Source organism: Canis aureus, chromosome 22 (genome assembly GCF_053574225.1).
Source record: "Canis aureus isolate CA01 chromosome 22, VMU_Caureus_v.1.0, whole genome shotgun sequence".
Classification (NCBI taxonomy): domain Eukaryota; kingdom Metazoa; phylum Chordata; class Mammalia; order Carnivora; family Canidae; genus Canis; species Canis aureus.
In genome coordinates, this window is record NC_135632.1 from 6,168,824 (window position 1) to 6,187,363 (window position 18,540).

Consider the following 18,540-nt stretch of genomic DNA (forward strand, 5'->3'; position numbering starts at 1 on the left):
TCTGCATATAATGAAATGTAGTAGCCACCTTTGGGTGGAGGGTTTAGTTCGTGACAACAGTAGGAGGAGACAATATATGGTAATGTAGGTGGGCCCAGGTTGCAAAATGCTGGGCCAAATAGTTACACATGATTCTAGAAACAGTAAGGAACCAATTAAAAGACAAGACGTAGAAACTTAACATCACTTCCTTTGAAAACTACAAACCCAGAAAGGATTTCCATTATTTATTGTTTATGCTTCTCACAATCACCTAGTACAAAAGGTAAATGGAATAGCCCTAATAATTTTAGGGCAGATGTTTTTAGTCTATTGAGGATTAGGTTACAGGATGATAGATTTGAGCAAGAAGAGGATTAAGAAATGTGCTATGAAATTACTTAACATTTTGGTTACAAGATGTATCTGAGAGTTTATGGTCTCATAAAATATTTCGCTGTACTATTTAGAGGAGTCCACTACTTCTTTGGGTAGGGGTGGGGAAAACTGAATGCCATATTTACAAATTAAAGCCCATGCATAAAACACAAATTACAATTAAATCATGTTTCTACGTTTGCAGAAATAAGCGAATGCTTCTTTCCTAAGGCCCTTTCGTAGCCTTTTTTGATGAGGAAATTCAGGAGATTGTGTTTTCAGCTTATTATGAGGCAGTTATGAAATCACATTAAAATTTTTAAAATATTGATGATAAAGGCAAGGCATGAAAAAATATCTTAAAGCCTAATGATAAGTATGAAAATACATCCTTTGGGAGTAATATGTTTTTATAATACCTCAGTAGCTTCACATATTGGAAGCATTAACTGGGAGTATTTTGGGTTTTTGTAATGTCAGAATTACAACAGCACCAGAGCATCTCAGAGCAGGACGGGCAAGAGAATTTTATTTCTTTGCACTCATAATGCTTATTGTATCCTTTATGTTACAGCTAATAACTTTAAGAAAAAGAGTGTAGATATGTGGCCTTGGATGCATATTGTTGTGTATAAGTTAATTACTGTGTGATACTTAATTTGACCCTAAATAGCTAATGGAGCATCCATTTATTTTTTTCCTATATTTATTTTGTGGCATGGAGTAGTATCTGGATAATCCATTTTGATATGCACATAAATATTCCCCATTTTCTATAATTTCATGAAGTGCATTTAGTACACTTACTTCAAGGCCTTCTGTAATGTTCTGTGAAAACAAGGCTCATTCCAGATGTAAGTCACTGTCATTGAGATAAAGTTGTCCAAATGCATTTACCTTTGTTTTCTTTTGTTTTAACTTGCTTTGGGTTTTCTGAAAGGTGCTTTCTGTTCTAGAACTCTGAGATTTTTGCAGCTCTCCTTGATACCTCTCTTCTAGGATTCTGGTACAATCATTTAAACCTAAATTCCTTGAGAGACAAGCTCAAACCTGTCTCTCTCTTTGTTGAACCATCTCTTTGGGTTCCATTTAATATGATTCTTTGCACTAAAAGCCATATAACAAAATAGGACTTCTGATTACAACTTGACCCCAATTCATGACCAACCTAAAGAAATGTCATATAGGCATCCTTGAACTCAAGGCATTGGTTTCTTGCTTACTGCTACTGTTTACTTTATTTTTTAAAAATTTTTTATTTATTTATGATAGTCACAGAGAGAGAGAGAGAGGCAGAGACATAGGCAGAGAGAGAAACAGGCTCCATGCACTGGGAGCCTGATGTGGGATTCGATCCGGGTCTCCAGGATCGCGCCCTGGGCCAAAAGCAGGTGCCAAACTGCTGGGCCACCCAGGGATCCTGCTACTGTTTACTTTAAATTTTGTTCAAGAGCACAATTTCTCAACACAAACTTTAATCATATATGCCTAATCTGTTACTCAGTTTTCACATTAATAACATCAAACAAATAAGAATAACCTAGACAATGTTGCCAACACAGATATTTTTTTCTTTTTTTATGATCTGACCAATGGTTAAACTACTTGATGCTGCATCTATCTGCTATTTCTTCTATACTGATGAGACAGTCTCATAACACGTAGGGTTTTGGACTTCCATGTTCAAAACGTTAGACAATGCCGGCCTAACTCCTTTCAGTTCTTAGGTGAAGAAACCAATACATACTCCCCCATTTTCTTCTTTTCACATAATCCAGACACAGTGTGTCTTTCAAACAAGTGTCAGGTCTGTCCCTCTCTGATTTACATCTGTGCTTTGAATCCAAATGTAACTGGCCGACTGCTGCATATATAAAACAATGGGTTACAGAAGCATCTCACTTTTGATGAGTGGGAACATCCATCCAAGACCTCATCTTCTAAAGGATGTAAGGAATTTCCATTGGTACCTCAGTTTACTCATCAACATCTCCCTGAAGTGATCCCCCAGAAGGAAATAGAAGACAGGGTTGATGGTACTGTTCAGAAAGGCCAACGGCCGGGTCACGATGTAAAAGGAGTTGATGACGACCTGGGTGCATTGGTACTCCTTCCACTCCTCCAGGCGTGAAGCGATCCTCACATTCCGCATAATGTGGTAGGGAGTGAAAAGCACGGAGAAGATCACAACTGCCATGATGACTAAGGTGAGAGGCTTTTCAAGGGGCAAAGCAGTAGCAAGTTGCCTGCTCCTCTGCTTCAGGAAAAGAGCAATCTTGAAGGAAAAGAAGCACATCACCAAAAGAGGAATGAGGAATCCCAAGAAGGTTAGACACATGCTATAAATGAGGCTGTTGTGGGGGTCCCCAGAACTTGCATAATCAATGCAGTTGGTGCCATTGGCAGCTAGATTAGGATTTATAAGAGGAAGTATGGGCAGTAGCTCTAAGGTTACTAAAACCCAAATAGCCAAAGAGATTAAAATAGCAAATTCCTTCCTTTGCAGAAAGTGTTCCCGGAAAGGATGCTTCATGAGCAGGTATCTATCGATGCTGATAAAAGTGAGAAAGAGAATGCTGGTGTAGAGATTGGCATGAAGCACATATCGATTGCTTATACAGAGCATGTCCCCATATATCCACTTTCCATGGGAATAACTTCTAATCAGCATGGGAAGGGTGCACAAAAAAGCCAAGTCTGAGATAGAGAGGTTGAAGAGATAAATGTTACTGCTATTCCAGTTCTTCAGACAGAAGAGGTAGCCAAAAACAACAACAGTATTCCCAAAGACTCCCACAACAAACTCGATCCCATAAAAAATGGAAAGATAGTACTTTTCCAGGGCAGCCTCCGCTGCCAGCCAATTCAGGCAAGTTGCATTCCACGCCTAAAAAAGAAAGAGAAAAGAGAAGGTTGAAACTCTGGACTATGACTAAAGACAAAACTGCACAGAACATAATAATAATTTCTTAAAAAACCACTCTGACGTGGCCGGGTGGCTCAGTCGGTTAAGCATCTGCCTTTGGTTCAGGTCATGATCCCAGGGTCCTGGGATGGAGCCCCTCATTGGGCTCCCTGCCTCTCCCTCTGCCAGCTTGTGCTCAATCTCTCTCTTTCTCTGTCAAGTAAATTAATTAATTAAATATTTTAAACATTAAAAGAAGAATTTAAAAACCACTTAACACTTGAACTATGAAAGGCTGACTATATTGGGAAGGAGTGCATATACGTACATATTCATATACGGACATGTCACTAATATATTATTTTAACAAATATTGAATACCTTTGAACTATATGGTAGGCACTGGGAATAACAGCACTGAGTCAAACAAAGTTCCTAATCTCAAACAATTTATACTATCTTGGAAAGATCCAGGACACAAATAAATGCATGTCACACATAATGGTAAAAATATATCCCAGATGGAAGGGAAAGCTCGTGCAAAGGCCTGGAGGTGGAAACACACACAAAGGACTTGACAAATAGCACAGGGGCCAAGAAATGGTGCAACAAAACACGTGGAACATCTAATTCCTTTTTCTGTCTCTAGCACCTACCATGATCCCCGGCATAGCACCACTGTGTGATGAAGTCTGCTGAGTTAGATTTAACTGAAGCACAATCTAGGAGAGGACACAGAGATTCTTAGAACTCCAGTCTTGCTATTTTAATAGATTTTATTTTGCTTCCATATTGTCAAAGACTTATGGTTATTTTCCTAAATTTATAGAATGCAATTCCAGTTTTATTTATTTTTATTTTTTTCAATTCCAGTTTTAAAACATGATTTTTTTAATTTAAAATATGAGGCCTAAAATCTCAGTAATAATAAGAGGAGTGACCACGATTTGCTGAAAGCTTGTAGCATATCTAAGCCGTCTCCTTGAAGTCAGCTGGACCTTTTCTCCAATAACAAATAAGCTACCGAGTCTTGTTGCCTGTAGTGTTTGGCTACTTCTCGAGTCCATCACCGCTGCTCCATGGCCTTCATCACCATTCAAATCCGGGCCACCATGACCTTTATCTTAGACTGTACTGTATCTTCTATGGTCTCTTCACATCCTTTCTGGCTCCCTTTCAACCTACCTTCAACCTGGGAGCCAAACAATCTTGGAAACTACTACCAAGATTCAGATCATATTACTCTCCTCACCCAAAACACTTAATGACCTTTCACTCTCCAGGGAATGAGGAATTCAGGCAGGCATGATCTGGCTCCTCTAGGCCAGTGCAGCTCACTTAGCATGGCTCTACTCCTTGCCTCTGTCTTCCTGTTCTTAGACCCCACAGAGAGCTTTCCCAATGCTCAGTTCACTGAATGCTCAGTTCACTACTCACATTTTCCGCCCTGTGACCTTTGCCCCATCACATACACTGCCTTAGACTTCAGTGTAAGAGCGGGTTTCACAAGACAGACTCTGACCCATCAGTCTAAGCTCAGTTTCCCCATTTGATATTCTTATCGTTTACGAAGCTTGCTCAAATTTCTTGAAACTTTAGGTTACTCATGTTTATCTTCCACATCTGGCACAGTGACCGCCAGATAGGAGATGGTCTGTAAATGCCTGCTGCGTGGAGATGAAGGTAAATATTTGACTGTTTGGAAAACACTTTTATAAATATTTTTTCCTCTAAGGTCAGATAAGTAGTAGTAAGTCCACCAAATTGAGCGCATTGCTTTATCTCACTATAATTCTGACACTGCACGTAATATGACTAATATTCAAAACTGGCAATTGAAGTAGGTAGCTTTGCTTAGACACACATTTGTGAAAGGCAAAATTTCATATATATCTTCAGGCTCAATTTTTTTTAAAAAAACTGAGGTTAGGGATCCCTGGGTGGCGCAGCGGTTTAGCGCCTGCCTTTGGCCCAGGGCGTGATCCTGGAGACCCGGGATCGTGTCCCATGTCGGGCTCCCGGTGCATGGAGCCTGCTTCTCCCTCAGCCTGTGTCCCTGCCTCTCTCTCTCTCTCTCTCGCTCTGTGACTATCATAAAAAAAATAAAAAAAAAAACAACTGAGGTTATTTTAAAATTAGGAATTTTTATCTGAAATTAATAAGCATCAGAAAGCCTAGAATATGTAACCAAGGCATTAAGAATTTTATTCCTAGAGATGAGACACCAGATCATTTTTAATGAGTCCTTTTTCCTTTTAGTTTATCTGGATTCTCTATTTGTTTCCCCAAATCAGCCTGTATTTGATATTATTAAGATTTGTAGAAATAAAGCAAAAAGTTTAATGGTCTTTTTTTTTTAAGGCTTTGTTTTAAAGATTAGTGATAATTCTTCACTATTAGTTTTAACTCTCTTCCCAGCTGCTTTCAATTCCAAGACTTCTGGAAGCACTCTCTTCCTTGCCTTCTATGTTACAGCAATATCCTTACGGTTCTCCTTCCTCTCTTTGTAGACTATTTGCCCCAACTTTAAATGTTGGAGCTCCTCAGAGCTCAGATCTGGGCAACGTCCTTATTTTGGGAAAGCTCAAAAAGCAGATGCACTCCCTCAAAGGAATATTAAGGCAAGAGAAAGTTTCCATAAGACTCACTTGTTTCATTTTGCATTTCCTCTTTTTCTAGTTCTCTTATTTTTCCAACTACTCAGTTCTTAGATGATCCATGTGACTAGCTTGTCATGCAGCAGGAGGTTTTGACTGCCATTGCAGGAAAAGACAGCCATAAAGACGTGTAACTGCATGTGCCAGATTCCCAATATCTACCGTTCGGGCAAGTCAGGGGCTGTGCTAAAGCCATGGAGAAGTCTCCTGCTTCGAGGTGTCACTGGGAATGGAAATTGAGGGAGATCATAGGTAGAGAATACCAGAACTGGAATAAGGACAATGAATGACAATTCACCTTTATCCTACTTCTGAGAGTGGTTGCTTTATCCATTTTTTTAAAAAAAATAACTTTTAAAAATGCATGATATTCTGTAGCACTCACTAAGAAGACACAGGTAGGCAAAAAGAAGAAATGAAAATGGTCCATAAACCAAACACTCCCACTATTTGGATATCCTCTTACAGTTTAATATTTATTTGAATTTATTTTTTTAAATGATATTATGCTCTTTATGATATTTTGTAATCTGCTTTTGGATACATTTATTTTATTCTTACAATAATTTTCTTAAATCCTTAATATTAAAGAGCTATGGTTTTTAAATGTCAATCTGTCTAATGTTTGCAGGTCAATTTAAACCTCACCAAGACCCATAATTTTCTGGGTATTAGAGTCCAAATAAGATGATGTTTGTAGTTGAATGTGTTTTTAGTGTGGGGATTACAGTTCTACAAATTGGTGAAGTAAGCTGATCCTTTAAGGGAAATTCTCAATTGAAGGAAAAGTCCCTCATGAAAAATTAAAACTCTCTCTTCCACTTTCTAGTCGTTGTATGTTCAATTTTCAGGAAATAGAAATCATGATAAATAGGTTATAGCTGTTTGGGATGAATTATTTTTAGCTGTTCTTAAGCTATCAGTAATTAAAGTGAAGTCTTTAATTACATATCCAAATATATATCTAAACCTGTTAGAATTATTAAGTTAAAAGCAATATTCAATTTACTGACAGAAGCAGATCAGTAGTATTCATTTTTAATTTGGAATAATGTTTCTTTCACTTTAGCTGAATTCAGCCTTTTAAAAACGTACAGTTTTGAAGCTTAGATTTAAAAACATATTTGATAGCTTGCTAGCTTTTCAATTCTTTTTCTTTTTTAAAAATATTTTATTTATTTATTTATTTATTTATTTATTTATTTATTTATTTGTTTGTTTGTTTGAAAGAGAGAGAGCACAAGAGCAAGAGGGAGAGCAGGAGCAGGGTAGAGGGGCAGAGGGAGAGGGAGAAGCAGGCTCCCCACTGAGCAGGGAGCCGAGTACAGGGGCTCCATCCCAGAACCCTGAGATCCTGACCTGAGCTGAATGCAGATTCCTAACTGTCTGAGCCACCCAGACCCCCCTAAATTGTTTTTTCTTACGAATATCACGATTAAACAAAGATCATTTGTGCATTTTAACCCTGACCCGGTTCAAGACACACTTGCAGTATTAATTCATTATTACATATGAGCATTTTTAAATCCATTGCTATTTTCAGTAATAAACAATTCGAATGGACAAATAGAAATGCATACTGAAAAGAGACAATCATGTAATATTGATAACTACATTTTTTATATATTCCAGAATTTACACTGTAAATCAATACATTAAAAAGTGATAGTAAGAGATCAAACTATACGTTTATGAATTAAAAGAATAACTCACCAATTATAAAAAGTTCGGAAAGGTATGCCAGCAATAGTTTTTGCAATTCCCCATTTTGAATAATTGCAATTTTTACAAACATAATTGTAATTTTTATAACCTAAATGCTAAATTTAATTTTTAGAATGCTTTGAGATTTCCTCTCACATAGTATTTTCTAAACATAAACTATTATATATATTCATTGTTTCATTGGATTTAGGAACTTGAAATTTTTTTAAGTAGTTATATTTAACTAAACCTGATTACCCTTTTTGTCGAAATGTTACCAATATGTTGTCCCACTTAGCAAACGTGATAAACCTCTGTAAAATAAATTTAGTATTTGGCAATTTAAAAAGGTATTAGATTTAGTAAAAAATAAACACAGGAGAAAAATTATGACTTCCTCTTAGTTTTTTTTTTTGTTGTTGTTCTATGTGTTATGAATAATAGTTCATTTACACATCTTAACTGTTCACAGGCCACTTTTAAAAGAAACCCGTAATGGGAAGTCCAGCCTTACTTTGTATACCTGTGTGACATGAGTTGCATTATAACTTACCATTCCGTTGGAAGGCCCTGATCCCTTGACAGATATTCTTTGCCAGCAACTTGACACAGCTTCTAACCCAAAGCTGTGTCACTGGACATAGTGAAGTCTAATTTGCATATCATGCAGACAAGATTAATAATTCAAAAGTCCAGGAATAATTTATTCAGTCGAACTTCCAAGTACAGTTCAAGAGGAATTTCCTGTGAGGTCAAGACACAAACAAATTATGCATTTCACAAGTAGAGTTTGTAAGGACTGCTGTCGAAATCATTTCATTCACTGTCAAACCAGTGACATTCAGAGAAGCATTTGGTATTTTCATGTTGATTTGCATAGTCAAAGTTAGCATAGTTCCTATAGGATATACAATTGCTTCTGTGTTTTAGACTTTTTCTATATTTCTCAAATTGACAATTTTTAGTGAATTCCACACTGGGCATATAACTAAGCAACCGTTATCAACAATTTTGTAGGAGCTGTAAAACTGAAATTTTTAAAACTACTCTGGTTATGTGCTCTGTCAGTGTTCCAGCAAAAGGGACACTAGAGCTTCAGGTATTTCCTGTTTTATTTTCTTGATTAAAATCAAGAGACACATTAAAACACACACACACACATCAGATGGCTGAGGATTAGGGAGGTAAAATAACCTCAATACATGGCAATTCATACGTCCCAATCAATGTTTGCCAGAGCACCTGAAAGCACATCACTACGATTTCAGACAGGAAGCACACCTGGCTTTTTCTGAGTATTATATTAGATTTATATTCAAGTAAACACTCAGTCTGCTTAATTTGAAGCATAGGGTTTATACTGAGGAAGTCTCTTGTCATGTAGTCATTTCACTGGAACACTATAAAGTCGAATATTGAGTTAGCAGTGACAAGCAGAAGTTCCCAGAGAAACTCTATTATTACACCCAGTTCTTCTAGCCAAGCCTTTCCCATTCTGAGAGCCCAAAACTTAGAAACTTAAAAAAAACATACCTTATATATAGAGACCCCCATATATATGGTTACATACTTAAAAGAGTATACATGTGCATAAAATATAAATGTATTTATATAGGAAATGCATCTGTATTTATATCAAATGATGCCTCTATAATTTGTTGGGTTCTTATGATATTCTAGGTTTTGCACTAGAACCTTTATACACTGAATGCTTACAAAAACTCTCCAAGGTTATTATTTTTTAAATATTTTCCCATTTTATGGATTCAAAAACAGAGGCTCAGAGAGATGCATTAATTTACTTTTCCAAGATCACAGAATCTGTAAGAGGGACCTGAATCTATATATTTTGATTCTAAAATCACCTGCTCTGATTCTTGAATCAGATCTTTGAATCTAAATCTATATATTTTGATTTTTTTTTAAAGATTTTATTTATTTATTCATGAGAGACACAGAGAGAGAGAGAGAGAGGCAGAGACACAGGCAGAGGGAGAAGCAGGCTCCCACTTCAGAGTGGGACACGATCCCGGGTCTCCAGGATCACACCCTGGGCCGAAGGCAGGCGCTAAACCACTGAGCCACCCGGGGATCCCTATATTTTGATTCTAAAATCACCTGCTCTGATTCTTGATTGTCTACAAAACTGAATAACAATACCTTTAATGTACACGACAGATTGAATTAATGAAAACTATTTTTCAGAATTGCAGCATTTTTCTATTTTTAAAAGGAAGAAAAAAGGGCTAAAAACATCATTTTTGTCTATGATTTTAAAAGGGCAAAAAGCAAAGAATTGGGATGACCAGTGCCAGGCTTATTAACTTAAATAAAAATTAATACAGCTTCCCTCCAAACAACCAGGGCACATGGATATATGTCACAAGTTCCTGTGCTATTCTGATGAAAAGCCAAGTTCTATTCCCTCTTTGTGGGGTGTTGTGAGTTCCCCAGAACTTCCCCTTTGGTCTCCCCACATCCTGACGTTAGACTTCTAAGATGAAAAGTGGCCTCTACTTCTCCTTTCTCCTTTTATGTGATCAGACTTACTGCCTGGTAGCCTCACTTCCCTACTATGTCTCGCTTTACTAAAGCTCCCCTTGCCTCAGGGTGATTGACTGATTTATCGATTGATTTTACAGATTTTATTTATTTATTCATGGGAGACACAGGCAGAGGGAGAAGCAGGCTCCATGCAGGGAGACCGATGTGGGACTCGATCCCAGGACCCTGGGATCACGCCCTGAGCCCAAGGTAGATGCTCAACCTGTGAGCCGCCCAGGTGTCCCTCCTCAGGATGCTTTTAATGGAGAAGCTAGAGTGACTCTAGGACAGACTTAATAAAAGGTCTCCAGCACTTCTGTTCTATTCATGTTATGAGTCTTTATTCAGGTCTGCAGGACCTTACTGAGCAGTCAAGGCCGGAGTCAGGGTTATGGGCTCTGAGCAGGGCTCATGGCCTGGGCTTGTGCTACCTTTCCGCCATACAGGACCTTACGCTGTAAAGGACCACATACTGGATTTAATGCTCTACTGTCTCATTCCAGCTGAAATTTTTTAATGACTTTTTCACTAGGGGCCTGTCTTTTCATTTGGCACTGGGCTGTGCAAATCGTGTAGCGGTCTTAACTGTGAGAGTCCCCATCTAGAAAATCACTTCTAGTCAGCATATAAAATTTCACCCGGGCAACGTTTTTGGTTTGGGGATTTTTGTTTTGTTAGAAACAGTGTGACCTGTTGAAACTTACTGCTGGAGGAGCAATTTAAATTTCAAAGGCAATGGAAGTTTGCCGTATAATTTACTGTCTAAGAGGTAACATACTGGCTAAGAGCAGATGCCCTGGAGGCACGCTGCCCCCTTTCAAATCTTGCTCTTTTCTTATCTGAAAATGAGGGATAATACAATTTGTACATATAATAAATGATATGGGTATTTATTAATTTCTATAAAAATGCTGGTTATTCTAGAAGTTTATGACAAATGAGAAGAAGACCTCTTCAAAATGATCATGTCAATCCGATACTATCAATGTTAGAATATTTGCTGCCCAGGAATGTCCATTTAAAATGATGTAAATAAATAAATAAATAAGTAAATAAATAAATAAATAAATAAAAGAAAATGACGCTATTAAAACCGGTATGGTTAAAAAAAAAAAAATCTAATTCTGGCCTTGCCTTTTACTCTCTGTGTGGTCTTTGAAAAGGCAACGTAACTTGGTTTCCTCATTTGGAAAAGGGGAATAATAATTCCTACCCCATAAACCTCATAGTGTTCCTCACATCAAATAAGATATTATATGAAAAATGCTATCAACCAGGAATGCAAAGGGCAGTTCATGTAAACCAGGAGCACTCAGCAGGAAATTCAAGAGGGAAAATAAAAGGGTGGAAGGACAATCAAAATACCAATTAAATCCAATGTTCATAATCAGTCCAGCATTTTCTGAGGACTCACTCTGTAACAACACTGTGTGCATTAGTTCCTTTAATATTTATTAGGATTCAATGCAATGTATACTGTTAATATCCCTAATTTCAGATGAAGAAACTGAAGAGGAACAAAGATTAAATAATTATCTATAATCACACAGCTCATAAGTGCTTGGGTTATAATTTTAAGTCTTATCTGTTTGACTCCTGACTAAACCTCTGACTATTATTTTGTCCCTCTCATGGAAATATGAGGTCAAAACATAAAATGACTATTGCTGGATATTTTTTGACTCCTACATATGGCACTTTTGTGTGTTTTGGCCTAATAAAAGTAAGTTTAAAACTTACACTAAGTTTACTTATTAGCTATTAGATTTACTGGTTATCAAATTTAATTATCTACCATCTAAGTAGAATAAAACATTTTAGATAGGAAACCAGAAATGTTGAAAATGAGTAAGCAAAGTGTTTACAGGAAGGTTCTACTAGTGACATCCTTGCGCATGTTTGGAAGATGCACTTTTTGCAACAGCATAAACAAGTCTGTGTGGAAAACAAGCTGGCCTAAGGGTCACAGACATCTTCAAGGAATCACAAGCAGAAAATGAAAAGGACAATTCATTCAATTCGAGGAATTTCTCCTAAACCTGTAGGAGTGGTAACAATATTATTGCTTTACTACTAATATCACAACTCTAGAGAGATTGAAACAAATCAAGATTTTTGAGGAGGATATTTTGGTGTTGCTGTATTGGGTGGACATACCCGGGGCTACATGATTATTTTCCCATCCAATTATGGTTCTACATAAGAAATTAATAAGAGAACAGCAAGACAGGAAACATAATACAAGGTATATATGCATTGCCTGTAAACCCTTCCAGATTCTAGAAGCCAAACAATCTATTGACCAAAAATGCTTTACCAGGAAAGTTGTCCATTCAAGATAGGCATGCAAGCTGAAGCAAAGCAATCTGTTTCCTCTTTACATAAAAGTTCTTGTCACGTAAGAGTCACATTAGTAATGCAGATTTGTACAACATTGTTGCCAGTATTTTTTCTTGTATCATGCAATTTAGAAGAATGTGACATGTTTATTATTTTGGGGCATAATTCAAAGAAATTGTTTTCTGCTGATTTAAATAAAATATGTTACTTGTTAAAAGTATCTGGCTACAGCTGAAAAAGTTCTAAGTTCTTTGAACTAATAATAGTTTATTGGGAAACACGGCAAAGTCACCTTTTAATTTTCAGCTTATATTCAAATTCCAGCAGATAAATGATTTTTTACTGATAGACGGCAAACTTAATCACAGGTGTTTCCCAACAAAAATAATGTTGTCTTGTTTCTTTGATATGAAATTTAAACATTTAAACATTTGTGTGAAATATGGTGACAATTTTCATTATTAACAGTCACTAAGGCATAGCCTTTTTGATTAAAAGAAGAGTTTGCGTGAAATATTGAAATAATTTATCCAATTGTTAATTGGTTATTGACCTAGTCAGTCTTTTTCCAGTCACATTTATTGTATTTTGTATGAATTCACTTAATTCTTGGAATATTTTGCATTATTTATGAAAACAAAACAAAAAACAGCTAGTTCATTGTTTTGATGTACATACATGTGCTTTCAGTTGGGTACTAATCAACCATTCCCCATCTCGCATTACTTGTTTGCTCTAATTCATCATTTACCTTTGGAACAAGGAACAAGAAGTCAGTTTGATTGAGTCTCACTGCGCACTTTAATAATTGAGTTGAGAAGTTTTCAAAAGTCCCTAGAGTATGGGAAATATGTTCATTTAGAGAGCTAAGTGCTTTGTGAGTGCATTATAGGTTAAATTAAGGAAATTGCCTGCTCCATTAATAAAACATTTAGTGGTGTAATTCTTCTGTTTTAGTATCTTTACCTCTGCAACATACTCATTGATACAACTATTAATTTTGAAGTATGTCTTATGCTTACTATACTACAAAACTAATAAAATTTGATTTCACCTTAGGCCAGTATTGTAATAGACGTAATGTGATGAAGAATTTTCAGACTGTAGTAGTTCTGACGATAGCAATTAAACATAAAATGTTAAGAAAATATTTCAAACACTGCCTTTTCAAAATATCTCCCACCCTGTCTGCATTCTTTGTGTCTATGAGTAGTATTTTTTTTCATGTTAACCTAACTTTAAAACCCAACACCGCTTGTATGATTTAAAAGAAGAGAATACATACCTAGAGGAGCACTGAGTAATGTATAGAATTGTCGAATCATTATATTGCAAACCTGAAACTCACATAACACTTTATGTTAATTATACTTCAATTAAAAAGTAAGTAAAAGAGTTATTATTGCTGAACAAAACTCTAGTACAGGCTGTTGGATCAGGAAAATGCTTAGAAACCATTGCGTAGAGCTGCCTCACCCTGAGCACAAGGACATCAGGCTCAACGGTTTTGAAGGACATGGAGAAGGTTGACTCTGGGAACACGGAGGGATGTTCTGTGCACAACAGAGATGCCAGGATCCGTATTGAGGGAGGAAGGAGTGATATTTATCTATGGATCGATCGATCTATTCTATCTTTTGCTTCCTATTGAAAGAAGAGTAAACCACTCATGATCCATCCCCAGATTAGTGCCCAAAGTTGTCTCTTTTATTTAACAAAAAAGAAGAAAAGAAAAAATAACAGCAAATTTGAGAAAAAGGCTCCAACAATTTGACCCACCATGATGCCTCTATCTTCAGGGGAAGGGTATAACAAATCAGGAGCTTCTCACTGCCACAGAACTCAAAACACAAGAGCTTATGTCAAAGACGATGAACTCCAAACAAAATCCTATTTTGTTTGTACATTGTGACCATAGTGAAATGCCCCAGCTGCATCAATTTGTTTTTGCCACTGATAAAGCCTGCAACTCTCAAACTCCAAGCAAACTTTTTGAATAATAGAGGCCCAATCTCTTTATTCTATCATTTCTTTCTCCTTCCTCAACATCTTTTAAAGACCTCTATGTATATCCATCAAGAACTGGAAATGGTGAGATGCTCATTGATAGCAGAGCTTAGGATATAGGGAAAATAAAATATGAATTTTTCAATGATACTAGATTCTTGAATGTTAAATAACAAGCTTTGTGAGAGGAGAAAAAGCAGAGATTAAGAAAGACTTCCACAAGCAATATCTGATATTTCTCTTCTCTCCTTATTTCCATTCCTTCCTCATTAGTCAGACACTAATGTTTCATTGCCTAGCTCATGTCCTGCCTTCATTTTAAATGAATTCAACAAAAATGTATTGATCACCTATTATGTTCAAAGTGATACAAAAAATAAAAGGATGAATAGTTACAAAACCTAACCTCAAGGAATTAATGGCCTTCTTACACTCAGATCCTTTAAGAATTCTCAATAAAGTCTAATCCCCCGTGGAACTTTTCTTGCTCACATCACATCAACTAGTCTATAATATATGCTTGTTATTGTTTGAATTCTTAGAAGAAAAAATTTTTTACATACTCTATTAATGATCTAGGTCTTCCATAGTCCCTGAAAAACTCTTCTTGATTGCCGAAGACAAATATTTCATATGTGATCTTGAACATTTTACATCGTTACCCAGCCTTGATTTTCTCACAGATGGAGCAAATTGGTGAGCTGAGTTACAAATGGCAAATAAGAGATACAAGGGCTGCCCCTCCCCATGCTTGAGTTCATGGTAAACATTATTTATCAATCACGCTATTGCTGCTTCTGTATACAAACTTATGCCCAGAATATTTCTTAACAGAATGCTCCAGCAACTCCATACAAATTAAAGATAACATTCTTGATACATTTTGGTTGAATATAGGCGTTCTCATTTAACTATAATTTACTTGGTTCTGTCATGTGATAACTTCCTCTCAAAGATCTAGTACCAATTGAGAATTTGTTTTTTTTTTCTTTTCTATTCATTGTTTTTATTGAGGTAAAATTGGTATGTAACATTATATATGTTTCAGGCATACAACATTATAATTTAATGTTTGTACACACTAATGTTGGTACACAATGTAAATACCACTGTAAGTCTAGTCACCATCCATCAACACACAATTGATCTTCTTCATCCATTTTGCCCATCACCACCACCTTCCCTCTGGTAACCATCCATCCATTCTCTATAGCTATGAGTTTGCTTTTGGGTTGTTTCATTTTCTCATTTGTTTCATTTTTTTTAGACCATACAACTAAGTAAAATAACATGGTTTGTCTCTCTCTGACTTTTTTCATGTAGCATTATACTGTCAAGGTCCATCTATGTTGTCACAAATGGCTGAGCAGCATTCCATTGTATATATAGACCCTATCATCTTTATTAATCCATTTACTGATGTGCACTTACAATATCTTGGGTATTGTAAATAATGCTGCAGCGAGCGTAGGGGAATATATAAGCCTTTTGAATTAGTGTTTTCATATTCTTTGGATAAATACCTGGCATTTAGATGAATACCTGGTGGAATAATTGGATCATATGGCAGTTTTATTTTCCCCCAATTTTTCCTACCCTTTCATGTTTCCTTATTGTCCAGGTTTCTAGAAAACTCCTGGTTGTGAGTTTGACCACAGTTGACACATTAGCTAGATTTGTTTATTCTGGATTTAATGGTTTTATTATGTCTGAAAATTATTATAAGCTGCTTCAACTACTTTCTGAAAAATGTCAGCTTCTAAAAAATAATAAGTGAATTATTGTTTCAGTGATTATTCTTTGTATGACCTTTATACCCTCATTCAAGGTTTATAGGGTAACAGTTTCACCTTAAAGTAATCCAGACCATGTGCCAACATATAGTGCTTGAAATCTTCACAATTCATTTTTGTAATATGTAGACTTGTGACTAATGCAAGGGCCTTGTCTACCTTTGGTTGCTCCCTAAGCTTCCTTTTAAATAGCAGAAAGAATTATGTATACAGAACAGGGACAAAAAGTTTCCAAATATTATTCCCTAGAGAAATGAAATCCCAGCCTCTTAGATAATCTGTGGGAGGAGGGAATGCAGGAAAAACAATTCTAGAACTCAAGAAGAAAATGAAGAAGAAAATAAATCATAGAAATGGGGGAAAATCCTCTGAGAATCCAGGACATCAAAGACAGTGCTGACATAGAGGAATGTTTGGAAGCATAGATACATGCATGCCAAGGTCAAAGAACAGAAATTAATGGGAAGAACAAGTACTTCATCAACAATAAGCAATAAATACACTGTTGATGATAAAAATTAGCAAAATTTAAGGAATCTGATTTACCTTTCTCTTTAACTGGGTCTGTTGCATATTTATTTTAATTAAGACAGTCCGTGGCCTCCATTAACTTTATAACTATCCAGTTTTATTTACACAGATGGGAAAGATTTTGCCAGAACTGATATGTTTTTGTTAATTTTAGTTTGCATTCTATGCTTTGACAAAGTTGGAAATACTTGCCAATCATAATTTTTAAAGTTTATTTATAGGTATTCAGCAATACAAAGTTCTAAATTTGCAGGTGAAGTTTTATTATGTTTAGCTCTAGGGAAATTAAAAAATAATATGATCATATTTTTTAGAAAGAAACCTGTACTGTTAAACCGAGAAATAAAGGAAAAAGAACAAAGATTTGATTGTCTGGCATGAAAGGGGAGGTGGGAAAATGTTATTTGTGCAGATGAAAGGTTAACATGAGCCAATAGGAGTTTCCATCACAGTCACGGCACTAAAAAGCAAGGACTATGAATATGACTATGCCTACAAATACGTTTGAATTCATGTAAGAGTATCTGCATTTCACACTTTCTGGTTCAGTCACAGTGTAATATTTAAGAATTTTATTTAAGAGACAGTAGAGATGCATGCTTATCGTAAGGGGTAACACAGAGGGATCTCCTGCATTCTTGACTCAGTTTCCCCCCACGGCAAAATCTTACAAAACTGTAGTATGGTCTCATAACCAGGACACTGACAGAGATACAAAGCGTTTTCAGCATCACAAGGATCCCCCATGATGTCCTCTAATACCCATTCTCACTTTCTACCCACTTCCACTTCCTTGAACCCTAGTAAGCACTACTCTGTTCTCTTTTTCTACAAGTCTGTCATTTCAAAAAATGTTATGTAAGAGAAATCAGGTGGAATGTAACCCTCTAGGATTGATTTTTTTCTTTTTCACTCAACCTAAGTCTCTGGAGAATCATCCACGTTGTCGTGTGTATCCATCGTGCATCCCTTCTTACTGCTGAGTAGTCGTCTATCGGATGTGTGTACCATGGTTAGTTTAATGATTCAACTGTTGAAAGAGGTCTGGGTTCTCTCCAGGTTTGAGCTACTAGGAATCAGGCTGCCATGAACATCTGTGTACAGATTTTGGTGTAAACGTTAAGTTTTCATTTCTTTAGGATGAATGCCCAGGGATAAAACTGCTGAGTTACGTAGTAGTTGCCTATTTCGTTTCTTAGGAGACTGCTAAACTGTTTTCCTCACCTAGCTTTGCCATTTTCCACTTCCACTAGCACCATATGAGTGATTCAAGTTTTTCTGCATCCTCATCAGTATTTTGTGTTGCTATTCCCTATGGGGTTTCTGCTGACATTGCTGTGTCGGTGGCTCACTACCACCGGGAAGTTGGTGACAGTCCTGACCTTCCACTTGGCCTCCTCTGACCCCACTCCAGCTGGAATAGCTGTGAGGGTGGTGCCCTGTTAGTGCCTGATGGGGATGAAAGTCCTGCCTCCCCAGAGGAGAGTATGCAGCCACAGGGTACCTGAAAGGACAGAAGTCTACCCTTAACAGCCTGACAAGGGTAGGATCCTAGACTCCTCGCTCAGCCTTTCCTGCAGTGGCTGGTGGTGCACCAGTTTTCTCTCTGGTGTCTGGTTTCATTAGTGTTTTTTGCCTGAAAGGTTTCTATCCTTTCGCCTTTTTATCTATCCCTTTGGTTAGAAAGGACAAACTTTTGGAG

General features: G+C 36.7%; 1 protein-coding gene across 2 annotated transcripts; it reads right to left on the reverse strand.

Moving 5' to 3' along the window:
* Positions 1 to 212: 212 nt before the first annotated feature.
* SUCNR1 (succinate receptor 1) lies at positions 213 to 8,412 on the reverse strand. Of its 2 annotated transcripts, XM_077864679.1 has the most exons (3): positions 8,177 to 8,412; positions 5,911 to 6,142; positions 213 to 3,244 (listed from the first exon to the last, which is right to left on the reverse strand). In XM_077864679.1, the coding sequence occupies exons 2-3, from the start codon at positions 5,917 to 5,919 to the stop codon at positions 2,291 to 2,293; spliced, it is 963 nt and encodes a 320-aa protein (XP_077720805.1). In that variant the 5' UTR covers positions 5,920 to 6,142; positions 8,177 to 8,412; the 3' UTR covers positions 213 to 2,290. The 2 variants fall into 2 exon arrangements, with proteins under 2 accessions (XP_077720805.1, XP_077720806.1); XM_077864680.1 differs by lacking the exon at positions 5,911 to 6,142 and having other exon boundaries at positions 8,177 to 8,406.
* Positions 8,413 to 18,540: the final 10,128 nt, after the last annotated feature.